Source organism: Rhipicephalus sanguineus, unplaced genomic scaffold (genome assembly GCF_013339695.2).
Source record: "Rhipicephalus sanguineus isolate Rsan-2018 unplaced genomic scaffold, BIME_Rsan_1.4 Seq4305, whole genome shotgun sequence".
NCBI lineage: Eukaryota > Metazoa > Arthropoda > Arachnida > Ixodida > Ixodidae > Rhipicephalus > Rhipicephalus sanguineus.
Window position 1 is genome coordinate 134,907 of NW_023615238.1, and position 17,048 is coordinate 151,954.

Consider the following 17,048-nt stretch of genomic DNA (forward strand, 5'->3'; position numbering starts at 1 on the left):
GGATGACCGCCGCCGTAGCTCAGTGGTAGAGCATCGGACGCGTTATTCGAAGGTCGCAGGTTCGGTCCCTGCCGGCGGCAAGTTATCTTTTCGTCCACTTTACTTTCTTCACATTTATATTCTAAATACTACAGATAACACCCCCTATACTTTCCTTGGCGTTATTGTCTGTTAGTTCTCATTAATATTGTGTCTAACAAAGAAAACGAGCCCTTAAGAGTCATCATAATGTACAAACTGTCTCTAGATACAGGACTGCTTCCAAACAATTGGAAAACACCAAATGTGCTCGCTATGCACAAGGCAGGAAGCAAAAGACATGTACAAGATTATCGTCCCATGTCCTTAATTTCAAACTGTTGCAAATGATATATTAGCATATAATAAAATCAAACAGGAATTGATAAAATGGAATACCTACTACCACCAACGTATCGTTCTAAATAATGTCAACACACGCATAAAATACAAGAATACTCCTTCAGAAACACTGGCTTTGCCAACTCCTTCTTTTTAAAAAAACAATTAGAAAACAGAATGCACTCCTTAAAGATATGGCAAACGTAAGTGACAACAGTGCTTTTGCTCATCGTTGTGACTTGTGACATGTGTATTAGACCTTTTATACGTGCTTGCTATTGCCATAATGTACTAAAGTTTTGGTTGTATGCCGTCATTGTTATATGTTATTATTATTGCAATAGCAATTATATGGACAGCCTCGACGGGTTTTTGCCGTCGCAGTCATGTCCCGTACGAAGTCCAAATTGATAAGATCCCCCCGCGCAGCGTATGCTCTACAGCATGTAAAAGGGCGCGAGCGGGGGCGACGAACGTGGCCGAAGCAGAGATCAGACGAGCCGGCCCATTTCCGTAGTTGGGTGGGTGCACGCGATAACATCACACCGCTCGGGAGGCCTGCCGTCGAAGCAGACAGGAAACGCCTCGCCCATCTTTAACGAGCACGAAAAGACGCGAGGGGGGGGGGGTGACGCGCGAGCAGCAACTTTGAACTTTGGATCTAAAAGCGCGGTCGCGATCGCTGGCGCGTGCACTATCTCGACAGCCATCACAGTGGGCGGCTCGTATACCCTTCAACGTGCCGCGCTCTGAACGCGAAGTGACTATGCGGACAGAGCATCTCTCCCTGGAGCTGCCGTATTCTCTTACACCAGCGGTCTGTAGTTACGCGAGATGGGATTCAAAACAGCTGCCAGCCTCACTTCTTATAACGCTAGAATTTGTTGCTATCGCTATCATTGCTTCGCCCTTGCGGTGAAACAGTGACTTTGTTATTTTTGCCTTCTGTTTTTGTCTTGTCACAGAAATGTCAAGAACTATATGGACTTTACTAGTTAAAGGGATCCGGACACCGACCAAATGATTTAAAAACGAATGTATTGACGTTTCGGCTCCCCCACGGGAACCATGTTCACAATAAAAGATCGGCACAGCAGTTCGCCTTTTTAAGCGCGGCGCATCACGTGACCAAGACACCTGGCGTACATCGGAGGAAGATTACCCTCGTTGCGATTAAGGGTGTGCGGCGTAGTTTGGATGAACAAGGACTCCAGATAAAGGCGTGTAGCACGATTTTTTTCCTTGGCAATCACACGGGCGTCTTTCCAGCTGATAGCGTGTGACGTAGTTGCGCAGTGTTCGGCCACGGCATTGGACGCAACATGTTTATTCGTGACGTCATTCTTGTGCTGTTGAAGTCTCGTCTTGAACTAGTATGTTTCATCCCGGCCAGACGGGTTTCCGTCATACTCTCAACTTCATCTATATGGACTTTCTATGTGCACTTCCCTCAGGCCCGTAGCCAGAAATATTTTTCGGGGGGGGGGGCACTTGCTGAGAACCTTGACTATTTGAGAAAAACACCTATTTTCATTGTTTATTTTTGGTAAAACCACCTACTTCACCAAACATTCGGGGGGGGGGGGCTTAGGGCCCCGTCTGACTACGGACCTGACTCCCCTGCTGCAATGCCACTACGGCGTTGCAGGAAGTATGTAAAAAAATAATTAAAACAAAGAGCGAATGGTACAGCAGCCTTTATTGTGATAACCATCAATAGCTCTTATGGTTTTGTTTCACTATGCCAATTAGTGAGGAGCAGTTAAGCACGAAGTGTAATGCAGAATATGGCATTACTTTTATTAGGCATTACGCAAGTAAAGCAAACAAGAATGCTGTTCTCACCATAAACATGGACAGCAGATTTATACCATTATCTGTGGGCTTTGTTGGGGTGTACCTGACACACAAGCTGGCGCTTCGATTCATTCGCCTTGTCTTGTAGGGTTATGTGGAACTAAAGGCGTGACCTTTATGTTTAGACAGATTACTTATTATAAGCACTAACACAGCTATGAAATGGAGGTCACTAGGCGTAGGTTACATAAAGGGGCTAGAATAACACAGTTTCCCCTCTTCGGTTACGCCATGACGCGCTTGCTGAAAGCAGGAACATTACAAACTGCATGCTTTGAATATCGGTGTACGCAAACATTAATGGCAAGTAATGGTAATGACAAGGAAGCGTTCAAAGAAGTAAGTGATAAATGCGGCACCAGTTCGTAGCCTCGACGCCTTTGGGCGAGTTAGGCATTCACGCTTGTGGGAACCACACGAAATAATGTATTTCAGAGGCGGTTAAGGGTCTCGTTTCCACCGCAGCGGTTTGTTCGTTGGGCAATTGGTAAAACGCAAGATTAGGCGGAGCGGAATAAGCGTTATGGCTAGTCTAAAAACAGCTACGGTCGCACAGTGATCCAACTAGACGCACATTTCGGAAAGATATGATGAAAGCAAGAAGGCAAAGGGACATCAGCCACGAAGAAAAATGAGCTGCCCTAGGATTGTGTGGACCCTTTCTGGACTCCGTAGGGACAGAGAGCGAAGCGGGCAGTCTAGGCACAAGGTAACAGCCAAGGCTGTGGCGGGGTGAATAGCAACTGCGTTTTCGGCATAGTCTTTACCAGTGGCGCCGCTTATGAAGTGACCATCGTAGTCAGCTGTAAGAACTTCAACTTGCGGAAACAGTCTGTTATTCCGTAGCCCGGCCAAAATAGTATTCTGATAATCGTTTTTAATGTTTTTATAACATGAGCTGACATTATTTTGCGGAACTACTCTGCATGGATAGTCCGTTTGTGCCACACTCAATTGCCCTAACCATTTCCTTAACGTTTCTCGCACTAGTAAATAGGTCTCAGCAACTGCAAGGCAAAACGATCATCGGGTATGACTGGTGTACTCGACTGATCAGAAGAATTTGCGTAAGTCGCGGTGGTTCTGCAGGGATATTGCAATGCAATCCCTGATAGAAAGTACTTACCATTTGATTTCATCTCGCGATGATGCTTGAGCCTAGCAATTTCCCCTTGGAGCACTTGCACTTTTCCCGTGCAATCAGCAAGCAGAGATTGCAGTTTCTCGTTCTCCTCCTCGAGGACGCGAAGCTTGACGTCATTAGTTGCAGCCCTAAAGGGCCACTCGCCTGAAGAATTCGTCATAAAATGTCAAACACCAAATGGAATAATGAAAGAAACTGAAAAACGCAAAAGCGGTTCATTGGTTGGTTTGTTTATGAGGTTTGACTTCCGAAAACGACTCAGCCTATTAGAGACGTCGTAGAGGAGGGCTTCCTATAATTTCGACCACCTGTGGTTCTTTAACGTGCCCTGACGTCGCACTTTACGGGTCCCTTGCATCTTACCTACATCGAAATGCGACCAATAAAGAAGCGGGGGGCAGGGTGCGCGAAAGTTGACCAAAGAGAGGACACGACAAAACAAGGGCAAAGTCGCTTATGCACCTTCGATTTTTATAAATGTTCAACCTGAGATTCTGAAGCAACGCCTAAATTGAAATAACCTACAAGATGAATAAAACTGGTAGCCATGAATGAATAGAAGTTAATACAATAAAAAAATGGCACTCATATGCTGCTCATGCGGCTTAGCACCATCTTTATGAGGAGGGAACACTTCCAATGAAAGGAGAAATAAAGTGAATGTGCCGCAATATCCGGTAAAAAAACGGACGTCATTTCATTGGCACTAGCACCAAATTTGTCCGAAAAGTAGTTTTCGTAAGCCTCTGCTCGTTCCGATAAGTTAACCGTACGTGTGATGTATAAAGGCATGCAAGTTGTAGCGCGAAAGAGGGCTCACATCTTTGCTCACCGATAACAGAAAATATTGTAGGCACTACGTGTTCACGAAGGAAACCGGGCCACAGGAATACACATTCATGAACATGCAGCGCACTCATTACTACGAACCACTACCCCGGCACCTCATCTAGTGGACATGAGCGGCCCGGCGCACGCGTGTTGCTATTTCTCCGTTGTGCCGCACATCGTTTCCGCGGATACCTAGGAAAGCGTTTGGCGTTAACAGCACCACACCGAAGGACACCGTAACCAACAACTGAAGATTACAGCGCACCAAAAAAACATGGGCAAAGAGAGACGTGACACACACAGGGACTAACTTGCAACAATGTTTATTTTGAAAACAGGGAACAACATACATAGGCAACATTGCTTTTCCACCACCATCATTACACGCACTTTTCAAGTTCAACTATCTTTACGTAGATAGGCTAACTCCTTACAGGAGAGGGCAATCGACTGTTTGGAAATACACTTATCTTCCAGCCTATCAATCAATTCAGCCTCAATAATTTCGCTGGTTAGCTGACCTCTGCTGGTATTGACCATTGAACACTCCTGAAAAATGTGCATGCACGTGGTATGAACATCGTCACTTGCACTGGCACCTGAATTACTGCAGTGCCGGCAGTGGGCATCCAGGAACCCACCTCTTTCCTCTTTCACGTTGTAGAATAAGAATCATATAACGCGTGATATTATAGAAGTAGGGGAGATGAAAACGATGGTTGACAAGTTCACTAGCATGCCGCCTATCGCACTAATAGCAAACTAATTGACTATTTTTTTGTGTGCCAAGATCACGGGAAAAAAGACGCTGGGTGCGCCGATGTGTAAAGACGCATCCGCGTCGGCTCTCGCTTTATGGGACGCTTCCAACGGATTTTTGCTTGTGTGCGTCCGATTTTGCTATAATCGGTTCCGTGATGTTGTGAGCTACAACTGGATACCAGACTTTTAGCAGTAAGTGGACTTTTTCAAGTTTTACGACCTATTTTCACTTCGACTCCGCCACCGGCGGAGCTAAGCCTCACCGCTGGATCTTTCAACGGGAGGTCGCTCCCGGCCCTTGGGCCGTTTGGTGGACTCTGTTGCCATGCAATACGTCGTGGAAGGAGATGAACTCCACCCCGAAGACTTCTCAGAAGATTCTGGCTGGCATTTGGCTAGTCAGAGACGTCCTTCACCCAAATCCTCGCAAGCTGGGCAAGACGCCGCTGTCGCCGGAGCATAGGACTGGAGCTAACGCCACGTCCGAGCAAAGTGAGCGCACCAAGAATGAAGCAAGCATCAAGAATCGCATTATTCGCCGTAGCAGGATGCCGCCGCTTCCCAGAGAGGATATCAAGATTGTGCTTAGAATCAGAGGAGGCCTGAACATCTCCAAAGTAGGCCCGACTATGGTGGCTGATGCTGTCACCACAGCCGCCTGCATTGAGACATCGAAACGTGAGTTGGACACGATTTGCCCTAATTTCCAACAGAATATCATCGTGGTTAGCACTCCCGAAGAGGAGAATGCTACCAAGTATGTCAGAATCAGAAGCATTTTGGTGGCGGGTCGCATGCACGAGGTAGCGGCCTACCGCACGGCACCATACGCCACGTGTAAAGGCATAATCAAGGACATCCCCCGCTGTGACGGACCCGGGGTTTTGCAACGCAAGATCGTTAACTCAAGGAACCCCCTGGCCTTGGCGGCCAAAAGAATCAAGGAGACCAGCACCGTCATAGTCGCCTTCGACGGTTACCGGTTGCCTAACTACGTCAGATACGAAAATGCACTAGTCAGATGCACACTGTATCGGAAACAGATTGATATCTGCTACGTGTGTGGTAGGCTCGGCCATCGTGCCGATGTATGCCCGTCGCCCAGTGAAGCCATATGCAGGGGATGTGGAGCTTCAAGCCCCGATGAAGAGCATCAATGCACACCCAAATGCAAACTGTGTGGTGAGCGCCACCTCACGGCAGGAAAGGAATGCAAACAACGCTTCCAAATCCCATACGTCGTTCGACGCCGTCGACGAGAACGAGCCCGAGCCGAAAGAAGCCGTACAAGAAGCCCTTCGCCTGACCAACGCAACAGGGATGCCTCTAATGCTGGACAAGCCGGCCCTGATGGACGACCAGACAAGGAATGCCGTCCCAGCTCGAAGGGGCGCCGTGGTTCCAGATCACGATCCAGGGGCCGACGTCGTTCCAGAGGCCCCTCCAAGCGTCACTCCCAAGGTCGTTCTAAAGGGCGATCCACCTCCTCGGTTCGTTTCGAGTCTAGGAGTCACTCCAGATCCCGCTCCAGGTCCAAGGGCCGCCAGCTGCATCAACAGTCGTCGGCTGCCTACAAGGGGGATCTCTCCAGCTGGGCCGATCGGGTGCGTGGAGGACCGATAGAGGTGACTTCGGGTTCACTGCCGGAGCATGATGATCATTTCTCAAAGATAAAAAAATTAGAGCAAGAAAACGCACGTATGAAGGATACCATTGCTAAACTAATGGCCGAAATAGCCGAGATTAAGAACGCTAGGAACGCGCAACCACCTGCTACTGTCACCATAGAAGCTATGGAGGTCCCTATGGCCGAGAGCAGTGACGAGTGTCGACCGCAGAAAAAGAGGGCAATTGCTCGCGAGCAGGAAAATGCGTCAGGCAGAGCGAAATCTGAGATACGCGAAATGCTAACCGCGCTTAGCGAGGGTTTGAAGCAGCTTGGTGACAAATTCTCTGCACTGCAGAATAACGTAACCGCCGTAGACGAGGGTACCAACAAGCGCTTAGCCAAAATGGAATCTTTTCTCGAGAATGTGGTGGCACCGGCTCTCCCACCGGTACCGCCCGTACGCTCTACTCATATCGATGCTGGCTCTATAGCCACGCTCCTTACTCCAACTAGGAGCACCCCACAGCCCATACATGATGGCAGCGCCCCTTGAAACATTTTGTATTTGGCAATGGAACTGTAGAGGCTTCACTAAGAAGAAAGCTCCTCTACAGCAATATTTGCGTAGCTGTGAAAAACCACCTCACGTTATTCTCTTACAGGAAACCATGTCACCTAGTGTCTCGCTAACCGGGTTTCGCCCGGCCCCTAGTCAAAGTGGAGGTAGGGGGGTTTGCACCTTTGTTCGCAATAAGCTCACTCATATAACTCATGATCTCAATATGACCACTAGCAATATTGAATACGTCATGACAGAGATTATTCCTGGCCGCATCTTCCGACGCAGCATATATATTCTCAATATCTACAGTAGCCCAAATGATAGGAGACAGCGCTTCAAGGCCCTACTTCGTAAAGCTGTGAACCTAGCAGGCTCCAACCCCCTCATTATTGCCGGGGACTTTAACGCCCCGTTTCACACCTGGGGCTACAGGTACGATACTAATAAGGGCAAGGAGCTCTGGCAGAATGCTACGGATCTCGATCTGACACTGATCACTGATGCTAAATTTCCTACCAGAATCGGTACGTCCTCCTGTAGGGACTCTACCTCTGATCTCACTTTTGTAAAAAACATTGCCGAAGCTAAATGGCATAATTTGGCTGAGGACCTTGGCAGCGATCATTATATCAATGCGACCCAGTTTTCCATCGCAGGAAGAAAACTGCGCGATCTCTTTTACACGGATTGGGACAAATTTCGTAAGCTGCGGGACGACAGACCTCCTTCCGACTCTAGGCCCACCCTAGAACAATGGATGACTCAGGTTCGAGAGGACGCCAGGCGCGCTACCTCAAAGATATGCACCGACCTCCCCGTCGAAACAATGGACAGTCGATTAGCTCACCTACTAGAAGCCAAACAGTCCCTTCTTAAGAGGTGGAAGAGACAGCGTCTGAATCGTAGGCTTCGCAAAAAGGTATCTGAGATTAACAGACACATTGAAGAGCATTGCAGGATCCTCTCGAAACAACAGTGGGATGCGGTCTGCAATTCCGTAGATGGTCAAATGCGTAACGGCAGAAATTGGAACTTACTCAAGCTCTTACTCAATGAAACTAATACTAAATCCAATCAGAGGCATGTTATAGCCAGAACCATACACAAAGCCGTACGAGAAACTTCTGAGGAGGAGTTGATACGTAATTTGGCTAGCAAATACCTACCAGTCAAATCAGGTCAGTCTCCAGCGCATCCTGACTACTAAGGTCAGGATAACACCTTTCTTGATGCGGAGTTTGGAGTAGAGGAAATCCGTCGGGCCCTGCACGGACTCAATGGCCGATCTGCATCGGGCGCGGATGGTATTTCAAATAAAACATTGCGCAACTTAGATGATAAGTCAGTGGAATACCTCACGGATGAAATAAATGAAATTTGGAAGAACGGAAACGTCCCTTTAGCTTGGAAGACTGCTGTTACAGTCCTCATCCCCAAGCCGGGAAAAACGCCCAGCATTGACAGTCTGCGACCCATCTCGCTAACATCCTGCGTGGGCAAAATTGCAGAGCATGCGGTTCTCAACCGACTCTCGCGGTTTTTGGAGGATAATGACATTTACCCCTATACTATGATCGGATTTAGAGCAGGTCTATCTACACAGGACGCCATGAAATTAATTAAACATCAGATTATTGATAGCAACTCCAGTGACACACGAGCCATTCTAGGCCTCGATCTTGAAAAAGCTTTTGATAACATACTTCACTCGCATATTTTAGCCTCAATATCTTCCCTTAATCTAGGCAAACGCTTTTATAACTACGTTAGGTCCTTCCTCACTGACAAGAAAGCTACTCTCAAAGTTGCTGAACTTGTATCGCAACCGCTAGATCTGGGGGAGAAAGGTACACCACAGGGTGCCGTTATCTCACCCTCATTATTCAACATTGCCATGATTGGTCTTTGCAGAAAGCTTCTCAGAATTGAGGGCATCGGACATACGTTGTATGCTGATGACATCACTATATGGTCCACCGGTGGTAGCGATGGCCAGGTAGAGAGTGCTCTTCAGGAAGCCATAGACGTCATCGAAGCCTATCTCGAACCCTCAGGCCTTAGATGCTCTCCGTCGAAATCAGAGCTCCTTTTATATCGACCCAAGAAATGCGGTCGGCGGCCTAAGGGCTGGGTACCCCTCGAGAATAGCAACATTAAGCTATTCACTAAGAGTGGCGGCCACATACCCAGAGTTGATTCAATCAATATCTTAGGCATGACCATTGAGTCGGGCGGCTCGAACTGTAAGACTATAGCCAAGCTTGTTGCCAAAACAGATAACGCCGTTCATCTTATTCGGAGGGTTTCCAATCGACATTGTGGACTCAAGGAGGACAATCTCCTTCGTTTAATGCATGCCTTTGTACTCTGCCACATCACGTACGTAGCAGCTATGCACCGCTGGAAGCGGGCAGAGAGAGACAAACTGAACACACTGCTTAGAAAAGTCACCAAGCGAGTTCTTGGAATACCGATTTTTGCTCACACAGAGCGTTTACTTCAGCTCGGCATTCACAACACCCTAGAGGAGATCGCGGAAGCTCAGAAACGCTCACAACTAGCTCGTCTCACTACTACCAAAGCGGGTAGATGCATCCTACGGGATCTCGGTCATTGCCCCGATGTGATCGCAGGAGACTTTTCCAACATTCCTCATTCTGTTCGCGAAAGCATTACGGTGGCGCCTATCCCTAGAAACATGCACCCCGATTATAACCGTGGTAGAAGAAAAGCAAGAGCTGCTAACATCCTTAAGCAAATATACAGTGATCAGCGACAGGTCAGCTTTGTGGACGCTGCCTCCTATAGAGGACGCCAAGCCTTCTCAATTGTAACCATTGATTCTAACCAACAAATTACCAATGCTGCCTCGGTTCGGGCCAGGAACTCGGAAATTGCGGAACAAATGGCAATTGCACTAGCCTTGCTTGATGACACGCGAGACGCTATTTATAGCGACTCGAGGTCAGCAGTAAGAGCATTTGAAAAAGGCGTTATTTCTAAGCAGGCCCTTCGGCTCCTCGAGGGTAAGGAAATCACACACCACTTCATTTGTTGGTTCCCCGCACATCAGGGTCAGATAGAGGGTGTTCCCCCCAACCTCAATGAGTCGGCTCATGGGGCTGCGCGCGACATAACCTACCGCGCTTCCCCCGGACAGCTTGGAGACGACTCCACCGAGAACAGGGACACTTCTTCTACCTACAACGAGATTACAAAATATTACTACCTCGCTCGCAGAATTTACTCTCTTCCACATCCGCGGCTCAACAGAGCTCAGGCCCTCACACTACGGCTTTTGCAAACGAATACATATCCGAACCCGTGTCTCCTACACAGGATCTATCCCGATATTTATACCGACAGTTTTTGTCCCTCGTGCGGAGAAATCTCCACTTTAGAACACATGCTCTGGCGGTGTGCCCGGTCACACTCTACAGTCGATAATAACTCGGCCAGGTGGGATGTGGCCCTCCGTAGCCCCCTTCTGGCTGAACAACTCTGGGCTGTCCAGCAGGCCCACGATGCGGCCGAGAGGCTTGGCCTTCCGGTCCCTACGTGGGAGCGGCCCGCTACGTGTTGAGACGCGTCCTGCAGGACCTCAATAAAGTTTACCATACCATACCATACCATACCATACCATACCAAGATCACGTGTGTACGAATGTTGCTTTATTATGTTCTGATATTCCTACGCAGCGAATGTGCGCAATTTTGGTATGTATGTAAATTGTATCGGGATCACAAAAATAAACTGTTCGAAGTAACGCTATGTATGTGCGTGTGTGTGCCTTCTTTGCGTCCCCATTACTGGCGCAATTTTAGCGATCTTAAAAATTCTAGTACTCGTAGCATGCATGTACCAACTGCGACAAATAAACGCTACAACTGGCGCCCATACTACATGCGTTTACCTGTCTTTTAGACCATTGTGGTGAGCCGTCATTTGCTCTTTTCTTAATAGCTGAAAATATCCCATTTCTAGGGTTTTGTTTCAAAATTCCAGTTACCACGTGTGTATCTGTCTTCTCAGCAAATTGTGGATGTATACTTATATTGGGTGCACACAGATTCCCCGATACTTTCCGTCACCGTTCTATAGCAAGCTTGTTCTTTTTTTTACTTTTCTGCAATCGGTTGGTGATACGGTATTGTGGCTCACAGTCTAGCTTTTTCTTTTTTTCTTACAAGTATTTCCATTCTATGACAAAGCTGGTCATTGTTTAACAACATTTCACTTGGACAATGTCATTATTATCAAAGCCAATGTGCGTTCTCCCACTCACGGACCACTTCTGCTTTTTAGCACTAGGAGATTCACCTTTCGATATCGTAGGAATGGGGGCGCATACCTGTATCCGTCGATGCACAGACCTCCTCAGCAAGTTTGTTATCCTGTGGTGCAGAAAAAGAAGGCTCGCATAACCTGTCATGCTGACGTGACCTTCTGGTCACGTGTTTAATAAGGAAATTTATGATTTGTCCAAATCACAAATCTACTCGCGCGTATCACACCTCTGAATTCGTATCTTTGCTCCAAACACATAATAACCGTAATATTCATTATCATTCAAAAGCCCCATGTCCTTATTTACAGCCCCATTATAAGAATTATTGCTAGGTGCACAGACATACGCAATCATCTCTAAAGGAGGCATTCATCGACAATTTCTTTATACCCGAGGTACGAAAAATGCATAGGCAAGGGCAGGTTGAAAAACAAGAAAATTGGAAATAAATTGAATGGAAAGAATAAATGGTGCATCGTTGTACGAAGGCGGACAAAAATATAAGCTGGAATCATGGCGATACTTAGCGTGTGGAAAACTCGACACAGAGAAGACTGGTCACATAGAAGAAGTGGGTTTCCTTTTCCCTTTCATTAAACTTCACTTTTCACTCAGCGCCTGTCCCGTGTCTCCTTCTCTGTGTCCAGTTTTCCACGCGCTAAATCTCGCCCAGTACGCCACTCTACTTCAGTTCATAAAAGCTGCAATAAAGCTACTGCAAAAAACAAGCGCAATAGTAAAAATTGATATCTATGAAAAAAGCCCACACACAAGTGGTCAAAGAGCGATTAGTAAGCATAAACAAACGGAGTTAGGCATAACAAAATACACACGCGATCCCTTAAGCATTTGCCCAAGGCGACGCGGAGGAGAAAGGCGTCTTTATCTTTTTCGTCTCAGCTGAGTGTATTGACCCCATAGTTTTGCACAGCCGCCGAGATCAGCCCACTTTTGAAGAGGCGACGATGTTCAGTGATGACTTCGTCATGTGACAACAATAGTGACGTCATGGTCACGTCAGTCTGAACTAAAGAACTGTGGCGATTTGTGACGTCATGATGTCATAGGGTGACTTCATCACATGATGATATTGGCAGCACTCATGTGGACGCCGCCGACGGTCACTTTTCGCATTTTATGAGACACCTAAGTCTTTCGCCTTAATTATCAGAACGGAAGTAGCTGAAGGCGAACCTCCCACGCTTTAGTGGCGGAGAGCTTACCACTGCGTCGTCGCTCTTTCTTTTTTGGGCACCGTTACGCTACAGCATTGAATCTGTCACTGAACGGTGCAATGAAATGTGCCCTGCACAACTCCGGGCCTCATTGACCTCTTCATGATGGCGCCACTTACCGCAATGGCAGCATCGGCAACTCTCGCGAGGAGCCTCGTTTGACTGGCGGCCAGCTTGGAGTAGGCTTCGCTGAGCGACTTGAACACCTCTTTCGGGACACTCTGCTCCAAGCGCCGCTGCAGGCACTTGATCCGCATCGCAGACATCTCCTGAACATGACGAGATTGAGAAATCGACCACAGAAACAAGGCCTCTGTAACGCCCGTTTAATATTGCGTGCATGTACGTAAGAGGTGATAAGAGATCTCATCACTGAAAACATCACGCATAGGAGAAAGATTCCAACCAACCCGGATTTTTTTGTTTTTGTGTTTTTGCTAATTGTGGGATGTTTTTACAAGTACTCCCAACCATTTTACCGCAATACTCTTCATTACAGGTCACCCTGTCGCATTCACACGAAGTTACATTTGCCATGGCGTAGTAGTTTTTCTTCTGATAGAGGCTGGTCGTCTAACTTGTTGAAAGCCTTACAAAGAGGTTGTCTCTGCTATACTCCGGAAAGTCGCACAGAACATGTCGAATTGTTTCTTCGTCGCCGCAGTGTTCAGAGGCGGCGGTGTCGGTTACCTCTATACGGAACGTGACAGAAGGCCTTACAAGCGCTACTAGGCTTCCTGCGAACTACTGGCCTGTCATAACGACTCCCAGTGGAACGCTCTCGCGTTTGTGTGTGTGGTTGTGGTTGTTTTTGCGCCCTTATTAATATTTTCTCTCTCTCTTTCAACCCCCTACTCCCCAACCGCAGTGCAGGGTAGCATACCGGACACTACCTTCTGGTTAACCTCCCTGCCTTCCTCTTCTCTTTCTCTCTCTCTCTGCATTTCCCATGGTTTTTACCTCTTTACAAATGTCAGCTCGTGAGCGGCAAATCAAAGTTCGGAATCAGCGGTGTGCGCGTCCCCACTTTTCAGCACATTGCATTCGCATACTAGTTGATGCAAATCCATAATAACTTTCTGCGCAAGGAGCACAGCACAGGTTCACTGTCCTGTACTTTTTCACGTGTTGTAATTTTTTGCACTTAGGTGTTGCAGTGAATTTACTATTTACGATTTCTATTTTTTTGTTCTGATGTAAGTTTAAGATAACGCATCCTACAGTTAGCACTCAGACATTTCAACAGTCACAAGGCGTCCCCACATGGCTCACTTAAGACATATTTTCTGACAGTCGTAAGCAGAATCCATCATGCTTCAAAGACTAACCTGAAAGGCTTCGAGGTGCCCTAGCTGCTCCAAGATGATGTGGTCCTTCAGGCGGTCCAAACTTGTCTGACGGCCCAGCTGGCTAGTTTGGGACACTTTCTCCTCCATGCTTGGCAACTGTGAGCAGGAGATATATCGGAGGAGAAATTAAATAAAGTTGCGTTCTATTAACATAGATCTTCCACCGAAAAGGTGTCTAGGCTTACTTGCACTGTTGTCATAATAATTACCAAGATCTTTTTCAATACCGTGTCGCAGAACTGTTTTCTATAGTGTTGATGTTAGTACAGAGACTGGCTGTGCTTTAGAACATAGATAGAAAAAACAATAACATTCGAAGGGAAATCCCATGGATATGAGTAGGTCGATAATTGCGTGTATCAGTGAGGCCCTCTGTCGAAAGCGTTGCCTAACTCATCGCTCTGCAGCAGTGTGCTTCACTGGACTGGTTCGTGCATTATGAAAGGGAATAAAAGAGTGCTTTGGACAGGACGAAGTGACTACGACAGAAACGGCATTGTGCTTATCCTCTTCATTTCATTCTGTGCAAAGCGCTGTTCTGTTCCCTTTCATCGCTGTGGCAAATATGGCCAGGAGAGTGCATTAAACATTGCGGGTGTTATGTTATTTCGATTAATATTCGCAGAATTTTTGTCACCATACAGACTCTGCTGTTTGCTTTATTCTACCCAAAATAACACGACTAAGGAGCAACACAAACCCCGTTTTGTTCGAATGTGCGAACCATTATGTCGTTCACTGACGTGGTATGGCATCTCTAGAGTTACCTCAGCGCCTTAGTTCAGTACCTTTTTTTATGTCTCGACAGCTCTTCTAGCTTTGAGCCGTCTTTGAAGATGTCATACAGATAGAGTTAGTTGCATGCTGCTCACTATTACAAAATTGAGGTTTTTAGGTGGTCATTAGTAAAATAAATATCTAATTTGCCTTTAAAGCTTTTAAAAATTGAACTAAATATGCTTTGTCGTTTTTTCATAGCCGGCATGGTCATGGCAGAAGATACCGTAAAAGTGAACCTGTTGAATGTACTGAAAGTTTTTGTGTTCATGAGGAGAGCCTGCAACAACTTTCCTTTTCAGCGTGGTACAAAACAACACTCTCCAAGAAGATGCAGAAATGGGTAATGCCGACATAATACTATTTAATAAACGAGCTTCACCACTTTAATTAGTAAATATTATTGATATGTTGCATAAGATATTAAGCTTTTCAAGTCCCCATGTTATCCTTAATATGTGATGGCGGAGAAACCTTAGGTGAAGTGGGGCGCACGCCTCATCGACACGCACCTGTTTCTGCGGCCGGAAGCAGCCTCTTAGCGCATTCTTTTCTGCGTTAACGCACGTTAACCACTTGCGCGCTTGCTTCACTATCCTGTGACCAGTGCGACATAACCAAACACTGAGCACTGTCGCATGACGGCTACCTCTGATCGCCGCTACTGATCAGAACGAACGGAGCCTCGGCGAGACATCATACACCGATTAATCATGTTTCTTGTGCGAAAAAAGAACCGGTACCGTTTCCTTGTCGCCGCTGCTACTGCCATCCGTCCGACGAAGAGCGTCGGCTCTCCACTCCTTAGCCACACGGACAGTCTCCTCGTACAGCCTGACAAGGGACGCGCCTTTTCCATTCACCAGTAACACCTGCGGCTGGATTAAAGATTTAGCGTCGCAATGGAGCGTAAAATGTCGTCACTTTCTGAAGACGTCCTTGTTTAGATCGTTCAGCAAAGTATTATGAAGTGTCATCGCTCATCTGAGACGCATATAGTGAATTGAGAGCTAACAACGATAAACCACTTAAAAGGCCACTTACAATATACAGGCTACCTTACATTTGCTGCTGTTTTGAATCATGCATAAGCTAACGGTTGCACGACATATAGCATTGCTTGAGCCAACCTACAATGATATCTTGTTAAGCAAGTAAATAATGAGTGTGTATAACCTTCGGTATTTGCTGTTGAAAAGGCTGACTGTTAACATGGCGCATATTTTACTTTGTTCCGTAGCTGTTTAGTAGTTGTTGCGCGACTCTTTTTTAAATTATTTATCTAAATCTGATGGCTGCAATTTAAACACACCTTCAAACACAGCAATTCGTTATTTGAAACGCGCCTTCGAATCCTTCATTATTGTGGTTTGACGCGCCCGTTCGGCCTCTTGCCGATTAGTAGGGCTGGTGTCGAAAAGGTTGGCTGACAAAGAACATAGGACTGATTGAAGAGTCGACTAGGATGGCGATGCGGGCTTGTTGGTTCGTCATACTTGGTATATTAGTCGGCAGGTGAAAGAAATAAACCATTGTTGTTAGTAGCGCCAATGTGAGTATGTTTCTTCATTTTGTCCGTGTTCTTATGTGCGCTATCTCTTTCAAGCCTGATTGAAGAGATTACTTTATCAAACGTTAGCTAATTCAATAGACGGTGCAATTCACATGCCAATAACATGGAACGCGTTTGAGATTGTTCATTTGCCGAGCAAGTACGGTATGCTTATTCTGCGAATCACTTAGCAAGTTATATACTTCCAGCGTGTAATAAATTGCTTCACAAGCGTACCACTTAACACAGGTTCGATAATGTCATCATAATCACTTTTTCTCACCTCTGCGACGTCTTGATCAGAAGTCACATTGTCCTCTAGAGGCCCCAAGGGTGCGCACTCTTCTTCCTTGCATTCATGTATCTCTGCAGTGTTTTGCCTATCCAGTGCCCCTTGAGTATCCTGTATAAATTAGCAGATGTGCAATGCGCACTGAACGCCCAAGCTCAGCACAGAGCCATTGATAATAGAAACTGCTAAAACAGTAATAAACTGCCACCACAATAAAAAATAATGGAAGTGATAAGTGTGTCCTCTACCACAGTTCGTGATTTGAATATGGTGCTGTTTTCGAATACGAAAGCCTTTTTTCCTGGACACTGAATCATACCACTGACCTCGTGCTCCTCCGCACTGTCACAAATAAATGGTCTGCTGCCGTGGCCTGCCCGAATGTTAGTTGCAAATATAGTACTGTCGATGGTTAGATTTCTTGCTCCT

General features: G+C 46.6%; 2 protein-coding genes across 2 annotated transcripts in view; both read right to left on the reverse strand.

Moving 5' to 3' along the window:
- LOC119377316 (centrosomal protein of 290 kDa) overlaps window positions 1-5,281 on the reverse strand; it is a 57,614-nt gene extending 52,333 nt beyond the window's left edge. Inside the window, exons 1-2 of the mRNA XM_037646847.2 lie at window positions 5,218-5,281; window positions 3,344-3,505 (exon numbers count right to left, since the gene is read on the reverse strand). Of these exons, the coding sequence (XP_037502775.2) occupies window positions 3,344-3,505; window positions 5,218-5,281 (226 nt within the window). The remainder of the gene's footprint in view (window positions 1-3,343; window positions 3,506-5,217) is intronic.
- Window positions 5,282-8,299: 3,018 nt separating this feature from the next.
- The window catches only part of LOC119377317 (uncharacterized), a 37,504-nt gene continuing 28,755 nt past the window's right edge, over window positions 8,300-17,048 (reverse strand). Inside the window, exons 6-11 of the mRNA XM_037646849.1 lie at window positions 16,611-16,730; window positions 15,519-15,653; window positions 13,978-14,094; window positions 12,769-12,918; window positions 11,447-11,520; window positions 8,300-8,411 (exon numbers count right to left, since the gene is read on the reverse strand). Coding sequence (XP_037502777.1) covers window positions 8,300-8,411; window positions 11,447-11,520; window positions 12,769-12,918; window positions 13,978-14,094; window positions 15,519-15,653; window positions 16,611-16,730 — 708 coding nt within the window. The remainder of the gene's footprint in view (window positions 8,412-11,446; window positions 11,521-12,768; window positions 12,919-13,977; window positions 14,095-15,518; window positions 15,654-16,610; window positions 16,731-17,048) is intronic.